The 15,406-nt window shown below is 49.0% G+C and overlaps 1 protein-coding gene across 1 annotated transcript in view; it reads right to left on the bottom strand.

Annotated features, from left to right (window-relative positions):
• Positions 1-2,107: 2,107 nt before the first annotated feature.
• Positions 2,108-15,406, bottom strand: part of snx33 (sorting nexin 33) — a 30,254-nt gene continuing 16,955 nt past the window's right edge. The window contains exon 2 of the mRNA XM_078199904.1: positions 2,108-4,829. Within this exon, the coding sequence (XP_078056030.1) occupies positions 4,576-4,829 (254 nt within the window). The 3' untranslated portion in view covers positions 2,108-4,575. The remainder of the gene's footprint in view (positions 4,830-15,406) is intronic.

The raw sequence follows: 15,406 nt of genomic DNA on the forward strand, positions 1-15,406 counted from the left end.
CTATAATAGGGTGACCAGAACTGTACACAATATTCCAAGTGTGGCCTCACCAATGTCTTGTACAACTTTAACAAGACGTCCCAACTCCTGTATTCAACGTTCTGACCGATGAAACCAAGCATGCCGAATGCCTTCTTCACCACTCTGTCCACCTGTGACTCCACTTATAAATCAAATCAAATCAGTGACCCAAGTTAGGAATTGAACCTGGGTCCCCGGCGCTGTGAGGCAGCAGTGCTAACCACTGTGCCGCACTCCAATCTCTAATGGGACATGGAAAGAGAGAGACAAAGCATCATACTTACACAAGGAGGGTGTTTCATACTCAGCACAGCAAGTTCAGAGAACGTTGATCAGACTTTTCCACTGTAACATTCCCATAATCAGAGGTTCCTGTTTCCTGACACCCAAACAACTGTTTTCAGGACATTACCCAGAAGTATTGCATTATCTTACCAATCTGGGAGAGCGGTTTAGAGAATTGACAGTCAGGACCTTTACAAAAAGTACAAAGCTATTTTCCGTTTTGCCATTTTATTTTTCTGTTTTCTTTCTTTGATGTCAAGGTGATGTTTAAGGGCTGCAGTATAGAGGTGGCTGCCACTGATATTTATTGGATGGCTGCTTTAGGATTGTGTAACATCCCTGTTAGTTTAACATAATAATCAGCTTGCTGGAAAAGTGTAGCATCTTCACTCCAATAGCAATGCTGTACAGTTGTGTTCAATGTGCATCTGCTAATATCAGCTAAAGCCTGGGACAACACCCTTTATTGCCCAATGTAGACACAGTAACAGAGTGCCTGTTTTTCAACCAGACTTGGCTTTCTGTCTCACTTATGTGATCTGGGATGAGATGTCGAGTGTTAACCAATGAGGCTGAGTGGGCCTGACCGTGTGGCCTGTTTCTGAGTTACAGGTTGATGGGTGCCAGTCACTGTCTGATGCCACTTTCCTGCATCATCTGAAGCAGAGACCAGAACATCCACAGTTTCACTGATCCTAATACCTTGGTGGTTGCTGTGTGGGTCTCTAAACCTCACTGGGTATTATAAACAGAGCCTCCACCTGACTGTCCCAAGGGTTAGCTTGGGAAAGTGCCAGTGCACCAATGGACTGGTTTATCCCACTGGTCCTCAAGGCGGGTTTTACAGCACAGACTGCCCAAAGTGAGACCCTCTCCCAAACCAAGTCCCCACTTAGCCTCTCCAAAAATAGAGAGGGGGGTGGGGGATATGAAGGACTGATAGAAATAGCTTGAATTGTAAAGTTAGCAACGCCAGGTTTTATGGTTGTAGATGTGAAGCAATGTTGTTTACATCGCTCTCCAACTCACACTGGGATCAAAATTATTTTACACTAATACTCACATCTTCAACATTTACCATAAGATATAGGAGCAGAATTAGGCCATTCAGCCCATCGGATCTTCTCCACATTCAATCATAGCTGATCAGTTTCTCAATCCTATTCTCCATGGTGGCACAGTGGGTTAGCACTGCTGCCTCACAGCGCCAGGAACCCGGGTTCTATTCCCGCCTCGGGTCACTGTCTGTGTGGAGTTTGCACATTCTCCCCGTGTCTGCATGGGTTTTCTCCTGATGCTCCGGTTTCCTCCCACAGTCCAAAGATGTGCAGGTTAGGTGTATTGGCCGTGCTAAATTGCCCCTTAGTGTCAGGGGTCTAGCCAGGGTAAATGCATGGGGTTATGTGGATAGGGGGCTGGGTGGGATTGTGGTCGGTGCAGACTCGATGGGCCAAATGGCCTCCTTCTGCACTGTAGGATTCTATGATTCCCGCCTTTTCCCCGTAACCTTTGATCCCCTTACCAATCAGGAACATATCTATCTTGGTTTTAAATACACTCAATGACCCGGCCTCCACGGCCTTCCGTGGCAATGAATTCCACACATTCACCACCCTGTGGGAATGGAGATTTTACAGAGATTTGTTTCTATTTTGATGTTACCATTACTTCTCAAATAGTGAGTCTGAGTACAGTGCCCAGTGGCTGTGCTAACAGCAGTGTCTCTCTCTGTGAATCACACTGAGGATGCTCTCAGTCCTACTGTCTTATTCCACACATATTGATCATCATATACAGTAACCATGATGCAATCTTTTATATTGAGAATATTAAATACTGCAGATATATCACTGTTTTATAACCAGGTCTGATTATCAGTGTACAACTGAAGAATGATATACAGCTCTGAATAACATTGTAGTGGAAGTGTTTGAGAGAATACAATCTAAAGTGCAGTGTACTCCTTGAACAGTCCAGCACACCAGGAGCAAGGTTATTGGCACAACACAACTACAGGTTAAATCACAGTGACAGCTTACACTGGTTTACAGGAGTGTAAATGTGCCTCTTTATCTATCGTAGCCTCTCATTACTCACACACTCATCGCCTCCTCTTCTCAAGCATCCTGCAGTGACCTCCAATCCTCTCCTACTTTCTCCTTCCCTCTTTGCGTTCAGTTGCTGTCATTATGCTGCCATTTTCTAATTATATGATTGAAAGTCAATCCCATAATCCCAGCAAAAACATACCCTAGAACATGGGTTTGTCAACCCAATAGTCTAAAGGTTTCTAGCTTACCAATTTCTAACACAATCTTCTACCACAGTTCACAAGCTACCTGTAAAACTAGAGGCTCCTCTACCTGCACATGTCTTCCTGCACGTCGTTGTGTAGAAAAGGGTTAATTATTCCGACAGTTAAAATATCGTATGACGACAATCCGCAACTGCCACATTCAGAGACTGAGAGTAAGCTTTGATGGTGGTTGTCAGATGAAGCCACGTCTTCTCTGCCAGAAAGTTAATGTAAACCTCGGGAACTGGACAAAGTGACCGGCACGAGAGATAATGCTGGCTGGTGTCTTTCGTTTACAGGAAGTACAGTCTCCTGTAAGTGTCAGAGATAAAAGCCTCCCACAGTCAGTGTGGTTGGTCCCTGCTTGGAGCTCTCCTGAAATCTCTGTTCTTGCTGGAGTTAGCTGCGGTTTAGCAGAATCGACTTGCTCAAGTGATCCACAGCAGTCTAAGATGCCCTGGTAACACATGAAGAAGGTGGTGAACAACACTCTCTGAACTGGTTCTTAAAGCACAACGTGTAAACAGCTCTTCATGATCCATACTTGCAGTGGTGATGCTGGGAGGCAAATTGATATTCTTATACATTGGAACTCGGCTCACGGTGGATCGGTGGGCTGACGCAGATCCCTCTGAGTAGTGACTATATCTGTGATGGTGTTGAAGCTGAATGGGGACATTGCCGAGGGGATCGGTGGCAGGTCGAGGAGACAGAGTGGAGGGAATCGGGGGCAGGGTCGAGGGGACAGAATGGAGGGGATCGGGGGCAGGGTCGAGGGGACAGAATGGAGGGGATCGGGAGCAGGGTCGAGGGGACAGAATGGAGGGGATCGGGAGCAGGGTCGAGGGGACAGAATGGAGGGGATCGGGAGCAGGGTCGAGGGGACAGAATGGAGGGGATCGGAGACAGGGTCGAGGGGACAGAATGGAGGGGATCAGTGGCAGGGTCGAGGGGACAGAATGGAGGGGATCAGTGGCAGGGTCGAGGGGACAGAATGGAGGGGATCAGGAGCAGGGTCGAGGGGACAGAATGGAGGGGATCAGGAGCAGGGTCGATGGGGTCGGACGGCAGGGTCGAGGGGGTCGGACGGCAGGGTCGAGGGGGTCGGACGGCAGGGTCGAGGGGGTCGGACGGCAGGGTCGAGGGGGTCGGACGGCAGGGTCGAGGGGGTCGGACGGCAGGGTCGAGGGGGTCGGACGGCAGGGTCGAGGGGGTCGGACGGCAGGGTCGAGGGGGTCGGACGGCAGGGTCGAGGGGGTCGGACGGCAGGGTCGAGGGGGTCGGACGGCAGGGTCGAGGGGGTCGGACGGCAGGGTCGAGGGGGTCGGACGGCAGGGTCGAGGGGGTCGGACGGCAGGGTCGAGGGGGTCGGACGGCAGGGTCGAGGGGGTCGGACGGCAGGGTCGAGGGGGTCGGACGGCAGGGTCGAGGGGGTCGGACGGCAGGGTCGAGGGGGTCGGACGGCAGGGTCGAGGGGGTCGGACGGCAGGGTCGAGGGGGTCGGACGGCAGGGTCGAGGGGGTCGGACGGCAGGGTCGAGGGGATCGGACGGCAGGGTCGAGGAGACAGAATGGAGGGGATTGGGAGCAGGTTCGAAGGGATTAGGAGCAGGGTCGAGGGGATCGGACGGCAGGGTCAAGGGGGTCGGACGGCAGGGTCGAACGGCAGGGTCGAGGGGACAGAATGGAGGGGATTGGGAGCAGGTTCGAAGGGATTAGGAGCAGGGTCGAGGGGATCGGACGGCAGGGTCAAGGGGATTAGGAGCAGGGTCGAGGAGATCGGACGGTAGGGTTGAGGGGACAGAATGGAGGGGATTGGGGGCAGGGTCGAGGGACTGGGGGGACAGGGTCCAGGGAATTGGAAGAGAGTTTCAGCAGCCTTTTTCTGTACAATCTGTCAGAATTTCAGGGAGTTGGTGGGGGAAGGGGAGGTGGGAGTGGGGAGGGGGGGCGGGGAGGGGGCGGGGGGCTTTATTACAACGTGTCATACAAATGCAGAGTCTGCTCCAGTTGTTGGCTGATTCTCTGGTAGAACAGGATCTGCTGTTGGAGGTAAGACTGCATCATGCGTTTGAAATCTACGATTCTGCGCTTGTGGAAATGGTTCATCTCGGCTTGTAGAGCGAATCCGACCACCCGACATCGCCTCTTTATCCCATCCACCTGCTCCTGATCCATCTTTCCTTCATCACTCATCCTCTGGCTATCTTTCACCTTGGCAAAGGCACCTGTTAGCAAGACAGAGACACATCCATCAGTTAGGACTCAGCCCAGTTTACACCCTTTCCCCCTCAACATCCACTCCTTTGCATTCTTGATTTTTACTGCTTACCATTGATTAAAATACCTCAAGGACCTTTCAGTGTTTTAAACTACAACAGGAGGCAGATATCTGGGTTCCGAGGCAATATTAACACCGCAGCCTGACTGATATCCACTGATTCATCATTTCTCACGTGGCAGTTTGACCTTTCTCCCTCCAGCTCCTTCCGCTTTCCTGAGGTGCTGACAGCTGAGGTTCAGTGGGTGGCACCTCTTACCTCCGAGTCATACGATTAGGCATTCAGAGCTCACTCCAGTGATGTGGGCACAAATTCCAGGCTGACAATACCAGGGCAATACCGAGGGAGTGCCGCACTGACAGAGCTGCCACCTTTCAGATGAGAGATAAAACTCAAGACTGTCTGCTCTCTCGGCTAGACGTAAAATACCGTCTGGCATTATTCTGAAGAGGTTCCCTTGTCCTGGCTTCAATATGTATTTCTCAACCAACTTCGCTTAAAAAAACTTATTTAGTCATTCTCACATTACAGTTTGTGGGAGCTTGCTCTGCACAAGTTAGTTGCTACCTACAGCGGTGGCTGTACTTCACAGTACAATTCTGTAGCTGCAGTCTCACAACTCCAGGTTAAAGTCCAATAGGTTTATTTGGTATCACAAGCTTTCGGAGCGCTGCTCCCTCATCAGGTGAGTGGAGAGGTGGGTATCACAAACACAGCATATATATGACCTGGATGAGGAAGTGGAGGGATGGGTTGGTAAGTTTGCTGACGACACCAAGGTAGGTGGTGTTGTGGATAGTTTGGAGGGATGTCAGAAGTTGCAGCGAGACATAGATAGAATGCAAGACTGGGCGGAGAAGTGGCAGATGGACTTCAACCCGGATAAGTGTGTAGTGATCCATTTTGGCAGATCCAATGGGATGGAGCAGCAGTATAAAATGAAGGGTACCATTCTTAGCAGTGTAGAGGATCAGAAGGACCTTGGGGTCCGGGTCCATAGGACTCTTAAATCGGCCTCGCAGGTGGAGGATGCGGTCAAGAAGGCGTATGGCGTACTAGCCTTCATTAATCGAGGGATTGAGTTTAGGAGTCGGGAGATAATGCTGCAGCTTTATAGGACCCTGGTTAGACCCCACTTGGAGTACTGCGCGCAGTTCTGGTCACCTCATTACAGGAAAGATGTTGAAGCCATTGAAAGGGTGCAGAGGAGATTTACAAGGATGTTGCCTGGATTGGGGGGCATGCCTTATGAGGATAGGTTGAGGGAGCTTGGTCTCTTCTCCCTGGAGAGACGAAGGATGAGAGGTGACCTGATAGAGGTTTACAAGATGTTGAGGGGTCTGGATAGGGTGGACTCTCAGAGGCTATTTCCAAGGGCTGAAATGGTTGCTACGAGAGGACACAGGTTTAAGGTGCTGGGGGGTAGGTACAGGGGGGATGTCAGGGGTAAGTTTTTCACTCAGAGGGTGGTGGGTGAGTGGAATCGGCTGACGTCGGTGGTGGTGGAGGCAAACTCGTTGGGGTCTTTTAAGAGACTTCTGGATGAGTACATGGGATTTAATGGGATTGAGGGCTATAGATAGGCCTAGAGGTGGGGATGTGATCGGCGCAACTTGTGGGCCGAAGGGCCTGTTTGTGCTGTGACTTTCTATGTTCTATGTTCTATGTTCTATAGACAGAGACACAGTTGCAAGATAATGGTTGGAATGCGAGTCTTTACAGGTACAGACAAGGCGAGTGGAGAGAGGGTTAAGCACAGGTTAAAGAGATGTGTATTGTCTCCAGCCAGGACAGTTAGTGAGATTTTGCAAGCCCATGCAAGTCATGGGGGTTACAGATAGTGTGACATGAACCCAAGATCCCGGTTGAGGCCGTCCTCATGCGTGCGGAACTTGGCTATCAGTTTCTGCTCGGCGACTCTGCGTTGTCATTGTCTTGTGCAATTCTGTAGCTGGGCAGCTCTTTGGAACATGCTGAGGTGGTGACTAACACTTTATAATGACAAATTCCTTACTCCCTATTGGAATTTAATTCTTTGGACAGTTTATTCTTATGGGCGGCACAGTGGTCAGCACTGCTGCTTCACAGCTTCAGGGACCTGGGTTCGATTCCTGGCTTGGGTCACTGTCTGTGTGGAGTCTGCACATTCTCCTCGTGTCTGCGTGGGTTTCCTCCGGGTGCTCCGGTTTCCTCCCACAGTCCAAAGATATGCGGGTTAGGTTGATTGGCTATGCTAAAATTGCCCCTTAGTGTCCCGAGATGCGTAGGTTAGAGGGATTAGCTGGTAACTATGTAGGGATAAGGGGGTAGGGTCTGGGTGGGATTGTGGTCGGTGCAGACTCGTTGGGCCGAATGGCCTCTTTCTGCACTGTAGGGTTTCTATGATCTTTCTATCTATGATCTATGACAGCAGCAGCCCTGACTGTACCTCAGTGAAGCAACAATTCTTCACGCGCCAGGAGAGAGGTGTTTGCTGGTTAGCTATTTAACCATTGCCAGCACCAGAGACAACTCGTCCGTGGGCACTGCGGCACGTTCACTGCACGGTAATGGAAAGGAGGAGCAGGAACCCTGCCTGATTTTAGCTCCATGGTAATGTCCTGATAAGTACATGCTTTGGACAATTCCAGTCCAAACCTATCTCAGCTCAATGCTAAGCTCCAGAGAAGCCTAGTTAATTGGAGTTTTAGCCCACACTAACAGCTTGTGCAGCAAGCATAGAAACTCCCACAGGGGGAAATCCGTTAGTGATGCAACATGGTGACTGGGCCAGGCTCTTCCTGGAGTCCAATATGGAGAAACAAACTATTAAATACACTCCTTTGAATTCAAAGATGTGCACGTTAGGTTGATTGGCCATGCTAAATTATCGCTTAGTGTCCCAGTATGTGTAACGGGGGGATTAGCGGGATAAATAGATGGGCAAATACGTGGGGTTATGGGGATAGGGCCTGGGTAAGATACTGTATCAGAGAGTCAGTGCAGGTTCAATGGGCCGTATGGCCTCCTTCTGCACTGAGAGCATTCTATGATTCTGTGCCACCGGGTGGCACGGTGGCACAGTGGTTAGCACTGCTGCCTCACAGCACCAGGGACCTGGGTTCGATTCCCGGCTTGGGTTACTGTCTGTGTGGAGTCTGCAGGTTCTCCCTGTGTCTGCGTGGGTTTCCTCCGGGTGCTCCGGTTTCCTCCCACACTCCAAAGATGTGCGGGTTAGGTGGTTTGGCCGTGCTAAACTGCCCCTTAGTGTCAGGGGGACTAGCTAGGGTAAATTCATGGGGTTATGGGGATAGGGCTTGGGTGGGACTGTGGTCACTCGATGGGCTGCATGGCCTCCTTCTGCACTGTAAGGATTCTGATTCTAAATACCTGCATCATCTACTCCAGAACGACCCGCCCTGATCTATCACCAACAGTCACATACTTATGCTGTATATCTCTATGACTCAATAAGCAAAATGTTTAAATCTTTTGATCCATTGAATACATCACTTTTAACCTTTCACCCATAAATATACAAGTTCTAATCTTTAACCCAATAAATGTCTAACTGTTGGCCTTTTTGTTGTTCAGTTAGCTACTAGTCACCGTCTCCCAGGAACCTCTTAACTGGCTGGAAAGTCATTTAGATTCTAAAGAAAATGAGCTTTAAGTGATTTTCACACTTTATAAACTGTTAAAGGAGTTAAGTCATGAATGAAGAATTAGTTTCAATTCTGTTTAACTGGTAGCTGAAGGTTAACGAATATTTGCACAACCACCAAGGATTCAAACAGCCAAACAGGATCATGAAGAACGAGTCCAATCCCGTGGGCTAACCGAATTCTAACCAGCAGCAGAAAGATTCTGAAAAATCCAATTCTGAGAATTGGATCGAGACTTTGCGACCCAGTATCTCCTCTTACACTAAAGCTCCCGTCAGCAACATTTCCATAGTTCCGTGAACAAGCTCTCTTGCCAATGGCATTTCCATATGAACCCGAGGCCAGTGTAACTATGGAAACATCACTGACAGGAAGTATAGTTTAGCACACCATAAACATGGCACAGCTAGATATAGTTTACTAACTAGCGGTATTTCCATTCTCACGCTAGGTTAGGCTTCTGGTTAGTGGTTTTATACAGCAAGTTCAGACTGGGACCAATAATGACATTTCAATAGTTACATTCGACCAGGCCTGTCAATGGTGTTTAACTGTTGCATTTGACAAGATCTTTCAATGCTGTTTCTGTAAACACACAAGATAAGACAATTATTTGTCCTTGAACCAATCCTAATCGTCACTCCCACGATTGAAATGATTCACAATAGGATGTGAGCTAAAAGTCCCGCCACGCCCGTTAAACCCGAGCACTGACAAGCAACAGAACAGTCGACAAAAGGTTAATAACTGGAGCTCAGTGAATCAGCTTTTGACTATGTATTCTGAGACACTGATGTCTGCCAAAGGTCTTGGGACTGATTTTAGACAATGATATCATATCCAAATCAATTCTTGTTTTGCAGATGCATTTAATAGGGGTCACGGGGAGGGATAACTTCAAATCACAATCAAGCCCAAATCACACCAAAAATGGCATTCAAACCCCCTGAAAGGAACTGTGAAGGGTCCTGATCGAGCAGATAGGGAGAGAAAGAGTTTCCAGTGGCAGCGGGGTCTGTAAGCAGTGGGACACAGAGTTAAAGTAATTTACAATCAAATCCGAAGTGGGGGAGATGTGGAAATTTGTTTTGTGCAGTGAGTTATGATCTGGGATGTGCTGCCTGAAAGGGCACCAGAGCAGATTCACTAGGAACTTTCACAAGGGATCTGGATTTGAAAGATTTGCAGGGTTACGGGAAAGTTTGGAACTAATTAGGCCGCTCTTCAAGAAGCCAACAAAGACATGATGGGCTGAATAGCCTCTATCTGTGCTGTACAAAGCTACGTGACAGGAACAGAACAACAGATGTGGATGCCAGCAATTAAGGTCGCCTTTCGGTCAGACTGATCCAAGCCAGAAGGTTAAGCATAAGTGTGACCACAGGAATGAGAGTACTCTTACTACCTGTACTGACCGCAAATAGCTAATTCAGCGCTGACCCAGGGGCCAACAGGGGCCCTCGCAGTCTGCACGCTCCCACGTTTCACTGCACGCGAGGCCTCAGTCAGAGACGTAACAGAATGTTTTCAGCCTTCTTTCCAATCTGGCTGCCTGACGCTTTCTGTTTTTTCAGCAAGACGCCACCATGAGAAAAAGGAGGGTGGAAGGATTCAAACAAACTAAACAGAATGGGAGGAATGTGAAAGGTTAGGAGCGGAAAGGAGAGGAAACAAGTGACCGAGTGGAAACGAATGTACGGGAAAGGGAACCGCAATAAAATGTAATTTGAAGTGAGTTTTCCTCCTCACATGGATGTTACTAGGCAGATAAAAATGTCAGTATTGTTGCAGTGAGAGCAGATTGAGCATTTCCCAGGGAGAGAGGACAGGCCGAAAGCTTTGGAAGAATGCACTCCTGGATGACAGCCATCCCCCATGCAGCAGCTCAGCATAAACAGCGAGACAGGAAACTGAAGGCAGCTTTTGTCGGCCTCAGGGAGAGGACAGTCTGGTCTTGGTAACTTTGCGGATGGTCTCCGAGCTTAACAGCAGCACCATTGCCCTGCGCTGCTGCTGCTGAGAATCCCCCTTTCCCACAGGTTTCCCTCCTCACTTCTCCAATTGTCTGAATCAAGGGTAATGAAAGAATATTACAATTAAAATGGTGTTTTAATGGCCAGTTAAAACTAAAAATACCCTCTGTCACTTTCCTGTGCTCCTTAAATGTCTGTCACATTGAAAGAAAAGAGTTTGAGAGAAGTTTGTAAACTTGGGAACCATCTTATTATATCCCTCAGCACCATTTGATTTATTGTCACATGTATTAACACACAGTGAAAAGTATTGTTTCTTGCACACTATACAGACAAAGCATACCGTTCATAGAGAAGGAAAGGAGAGAGTGCAGAATGTAGTGTTACAGTCATAACGAGGGTGTAGAGAAAGATCAACTTAATGCAAGGTAGGTCCATTCAAAAGTCTGACGGCAGCAGATCACCAGGTCACCCTATGTGTCTCACCCTCACCGTTCCATACCCCACACCCTCACCTATTCCCTGTATCCCTCAACCCCATCTACCCAGAGGACATGGAGACTGAACTTCATTTCATTGTGACACACTTTGGGACAGGCTGAAGGATATGTAACTGCAAGCTCTTCTCTTCTTTGGGGGAGAAAGTTTAATTTGTTCTTCCCTTCCTGCTAACTGCTTTATTTTACTGGGGGATTGAACCTCCTTTGCCAGCGTGAAATGTTTGCCCCCCCCCCCCCCCCCCCCCCCCCATTGGGGCCAGACAGCCAGTGAACGGAGCTCAGTAAAGGCCAGCGGTTTCTGAGAAACTTGGTTGATGCAGAACTAAACAATTCGCTGACCAGGGGCCTTCTGCAGAAAACCACCGCATTCCATAATACGATCAGGAACTGGGAATGCAGCAAAATTCCCACAAGGATTACTGTGTTTACAATCCAGTCACAAAAATCGTGACTCAGTGATATTTAAGCTAAAACAAAACATACAAAAACATTTGATATTCGAAAAGCCCAGATCAGAATGTAACCAAGCTGCACATAGGGTGGCACAGTGGGTTAGCACTGCTGCCTCACAGCGCCAGGGACCCAGGTTCAATTCCAGCCTCGGGTCACTGTCTGTGCAGAGTTTGTACGCTCTCCCCGTCTCTGCGTGGGTTTCTTCCGGGTGCTCCAGTTTCCTCCCACAGTCCAAAGATGTGTGGCCATGCTAAATTGCTCCCTAGTGTCGGGGGGACCAACTAGGGTAAATAGGGGTTACAGGGATAGGGCCTGGGTGGGATTGTTGTCAGTGCACCATCAATGGGCCGAATGGCCTCCTTCTGCACTTTTGGGGTTGTATTATATGAGCCTGCACTGACAATCCACCCAGGTCCCATCACTGTAACTCCAAACAGGGTTCAAGGCAGCAGAGTCCTTTTCCTAAACGACATGAGTGAACCAGATGGTTATTTTTTAAACAACGATCTGATGGTTTGGACAATCACTCGGGCGGCACGGTGGCACAATGGTTAGCACTGCTGCCTCACAGCGCCAGGGTTCAATTCCAGCCTCGGATCACTGTCTGTGCGGAGTTTGCATGTTCTCCCCGTGTCTGCGTGGGTTTCCTCCGGGTGCTCCGGTTTCCTCCCACAGTCAGAAAGATGTGCAGGTTAGGTGGACTGGCCATGCTAAATAGCACCTTAGTGCCCAAGATGTGTAGGTTAAGCAGGGTAAAATATTTGGGGTTACAGGGATAGAGCCTGAGTGGGCTGCTCTGACTTGAGGGGACAAATATCCTCCTTCTGCACTGTGGGGATTTTATGAAATATCATTCATGTCACTAAGGTCACTTAGTGACTTTCAGATTCACGCTGGCAAAGGAGGTTCAATCCCCCATGTCGCTCAGGTCACGGACTAACCGATTCAAGAACAGCTTCTTCCCTGCTGCAATCAGACTTGTGAATGGACCTACCTTATATTAAGCTGATTTTTCTCTACACCCTAGCTGTGACGGTAACTCTATGGCTGGAATTTTACTGTCCTGCCCACCACAGGAATCGGAGCGGGTGAGGGACAGACCATGGAAAACTCCGTTGACCTCGGGCAGGATTTTCCAGTTTCGGGGTGAGCAAGGCCGTAAAGTGCCACCCTATACTCTGCACTCTCTCCTTCCCTTCTCCCTATGTACTCTATGAACAGTATGCTTTGTCTGTATAGCGCGCACAAAACAATACTTTCCATTCCTGACTAATGCATGTGACAATAAAATATTTAAAAAACAGAAACTTCTGCTTTCCAGAATGTCATGGGTTCAAGAGTTGAGGCCAGAATCCAGGCTAATTCTACCAGTGTTGTACTGAGGGAGTGCCGCACTGTCAGAGGATCAGTACTGAGGGAGTGCCGCACTGTCAGAGGGTCAGTACTGAGAGAGTGCCGCACTGTCAGAGAGTCAGTACTGAGGGAGTGCTGCACTGTCAGAGGATCAGTACTGAGGGAGTGCTGCACTGTCGGAGGGTCAGTACTGAGGGAGTGCTGCACTGTCGGAGGGTCAGTACTGAGGGAGTGCTGCACTGTCAGAGGGTCGGTACTGAGGGAGTGCTGCGCTGTCAGAGGGTCAGTGCTGAGGGAGTGCTGCACTGTCGGAGGGTCAGTACTGAGGGAGTGCTGCACTGTCGGAGGGTCAGTGCTGAGGGAGTGTCCCACTGTCAGAGGGTCAGTACTGAGGGAGTGCTGCACTATCAGAGGGTCAGTACTGAGGGAGTGCTGCACTGTCAGAGGGTCGGTACTGAGGGAGTGCTGCACTGTCAGAGGGTCAGTGCTGAGGGAGTGCCGCACTGTCAGAGGGTCGGTACTGAGGGAGTGCCGCACTGTCAGAGGGTCAGTACTGAGGGAGTGCCGCAGTGTCAGAGGTGCTACCTTTCAGATGACGCATTAAACCAAGGCTCCCATGCGCTCTGAGCTGGTCACTAAAGATCCCATGTCAATATTCTGAAGCAGCAGAGCTTTGCCCAGTGACCTGGCCAATATTTATCCATTACCAACATCACTAAATACAGATTATATTATTGCTCTTATTTAGTGCTTGCCCCATCTGCTTTTGCACAGATTGGCTGCTGTTCCTTCCAGATATCCTCAGGACATGAGAAAGCGCTCGAAAAATGCACATTCCATTTTATTTCTCCACCTCGGAACTATTCCTGGCAGATAAATCATTAGAATCCTCGAATGGTGAACTGTCAGGTCAGTGTTGGGTCGCTGCAAGGAAAACTCAGTTTGGTAAAACTCACCCACCCTTTACCTTTTGGGCAGATTCTTTTCATTATTGTGCTTAGTGTGGTGTGTCAGAGTGAAGGCATGAGAGAGCGAGTGCCTATTGGCACACCCTCTCACTCACACTCACACCCACCCACACACACTCTCACCCATCCACACGGTGGCACAATGGGCAGCACGGTGGCACAGTGGTAAGCACTGCGCCAGGGACCTGGGTTCGATTCCCGGCTTGGGTCACTGTCTGTGTGGAGTCTGCACATTCTTCCCGTGTCTGCGTGGGTTTCCTCCGGGTGCTCTGGTTTCCTCCCACAGTCCAAAAGACGTGCTGGTTAGGGTGCATTGACCGTGCTAAATTCTCCCTCAGTGTACCCGAACAGGTACCAGAGTGTGGCGACTAGGGGATTTTCACAGTAACTTCATTGCAGTGTTAATGTAAACCTACTTGTGACACTAATAAATAAACTTTAAACCACACACGCTCTCCCACACAAACACCCTGACCAATCACACGCTCACTCCATCACACTCAAAACAGACACTCACGTGTACACCCTCAATAAATACACGCAGACATAAATAATCTCTCATACGTAGACAGAACCAAGGTATAGTCACGCTTGGCATGAATGTACACACACAAACACGCAGAAGACACACACACACACACACACAAAGCTTCACTCACTCAGCAACAGAGATAAGGCAAGAGCTCACTCCAGTGATCTGAGACAAAGGAGAAGTAATTGGATCAGAATCCCGGGCCAGTCATGCACACTTGAATTTCAGTGTTAATTTTCAAACATAAGTCAGGCGTAAGAGGAATAAGAGCTTCCGTGTCGGTGTATTGTGACCGGGACTTCATGCATTGAGCTGTGGTCTCAGTATTTCCCTGTCCTGTCCAAGGATGCTCCTCTTACATTGGCCTTTTCCACCTCCCTTTCCTCCACATCAGACGTGGCCTGATGTACTAGTGAAAGGATTCATTTCCCTGTCTCAATCCTGTCTTCCGGTTTCTTTCTGGAACCTTCTCCCTAATTTACCTGTCATTCCGTTTACAATAATATTCTCAATTGTTAAGTGCTGCTTGGAGTACTATGCTTAGTTCTACAAAGCCATAAGGAGAATAAAGTCAGAGTCATTATTGAAATTGCTAAAAGATTTCCTGGATTGATACCAGGATCGTGAGGTTTTACCCATCAGGAAAGATTGAATATAGAAACATAGAAAAACTACAGCACATAACAGGCCCTTCGGCCCCACAAGTTGTGCCAAACATATCCCTGCCTTTTAGGCCTAGCTATAACCCTCCATCCTATTAAGTCCCATGTACTCATCCAGGAGTCTCTTAAAAGACCCTATTGAGTTTGCCTCCACCACCACTGCCAGCAGCCAATTCCACTCGCCCACCACCCTGTGTGTGAAAAACTTCCCCCTAACATTTCCCCTGTACCTACCCCCCAGCACCTTAAACCTGTGTCCTCTCGTAGCAGCCATTTCCACCCTGGGAAAAAGCCTCTGAGAGTCCACCCGATCTATGCCTCTCAACATCTTATACACCTCTATTAGGTCTCCTCTCATCCTACGTCTCTCCAAGGAGAAAAGACCGAGCTCCCTCAGCCTATCCTCATAAGGCATGCCACTCAATCCAGGCAACATCC

Source organism: Mustelus asterias, chromosome 29 (genome assembly GCF_964213995.1).
Source record: "Mustelus asterias chromosome 29, sMusAst1.hap1.1, whole genome shotgun sequence".
In the NCBI taxonomy this organism is placed as follows: domain Eukaryota; kingdom Metazoa; phylum Chordata; class Chondrichthyes; order Carcharhiniformes; family Triakidae; genus Mustelus; species Mustelus asterias.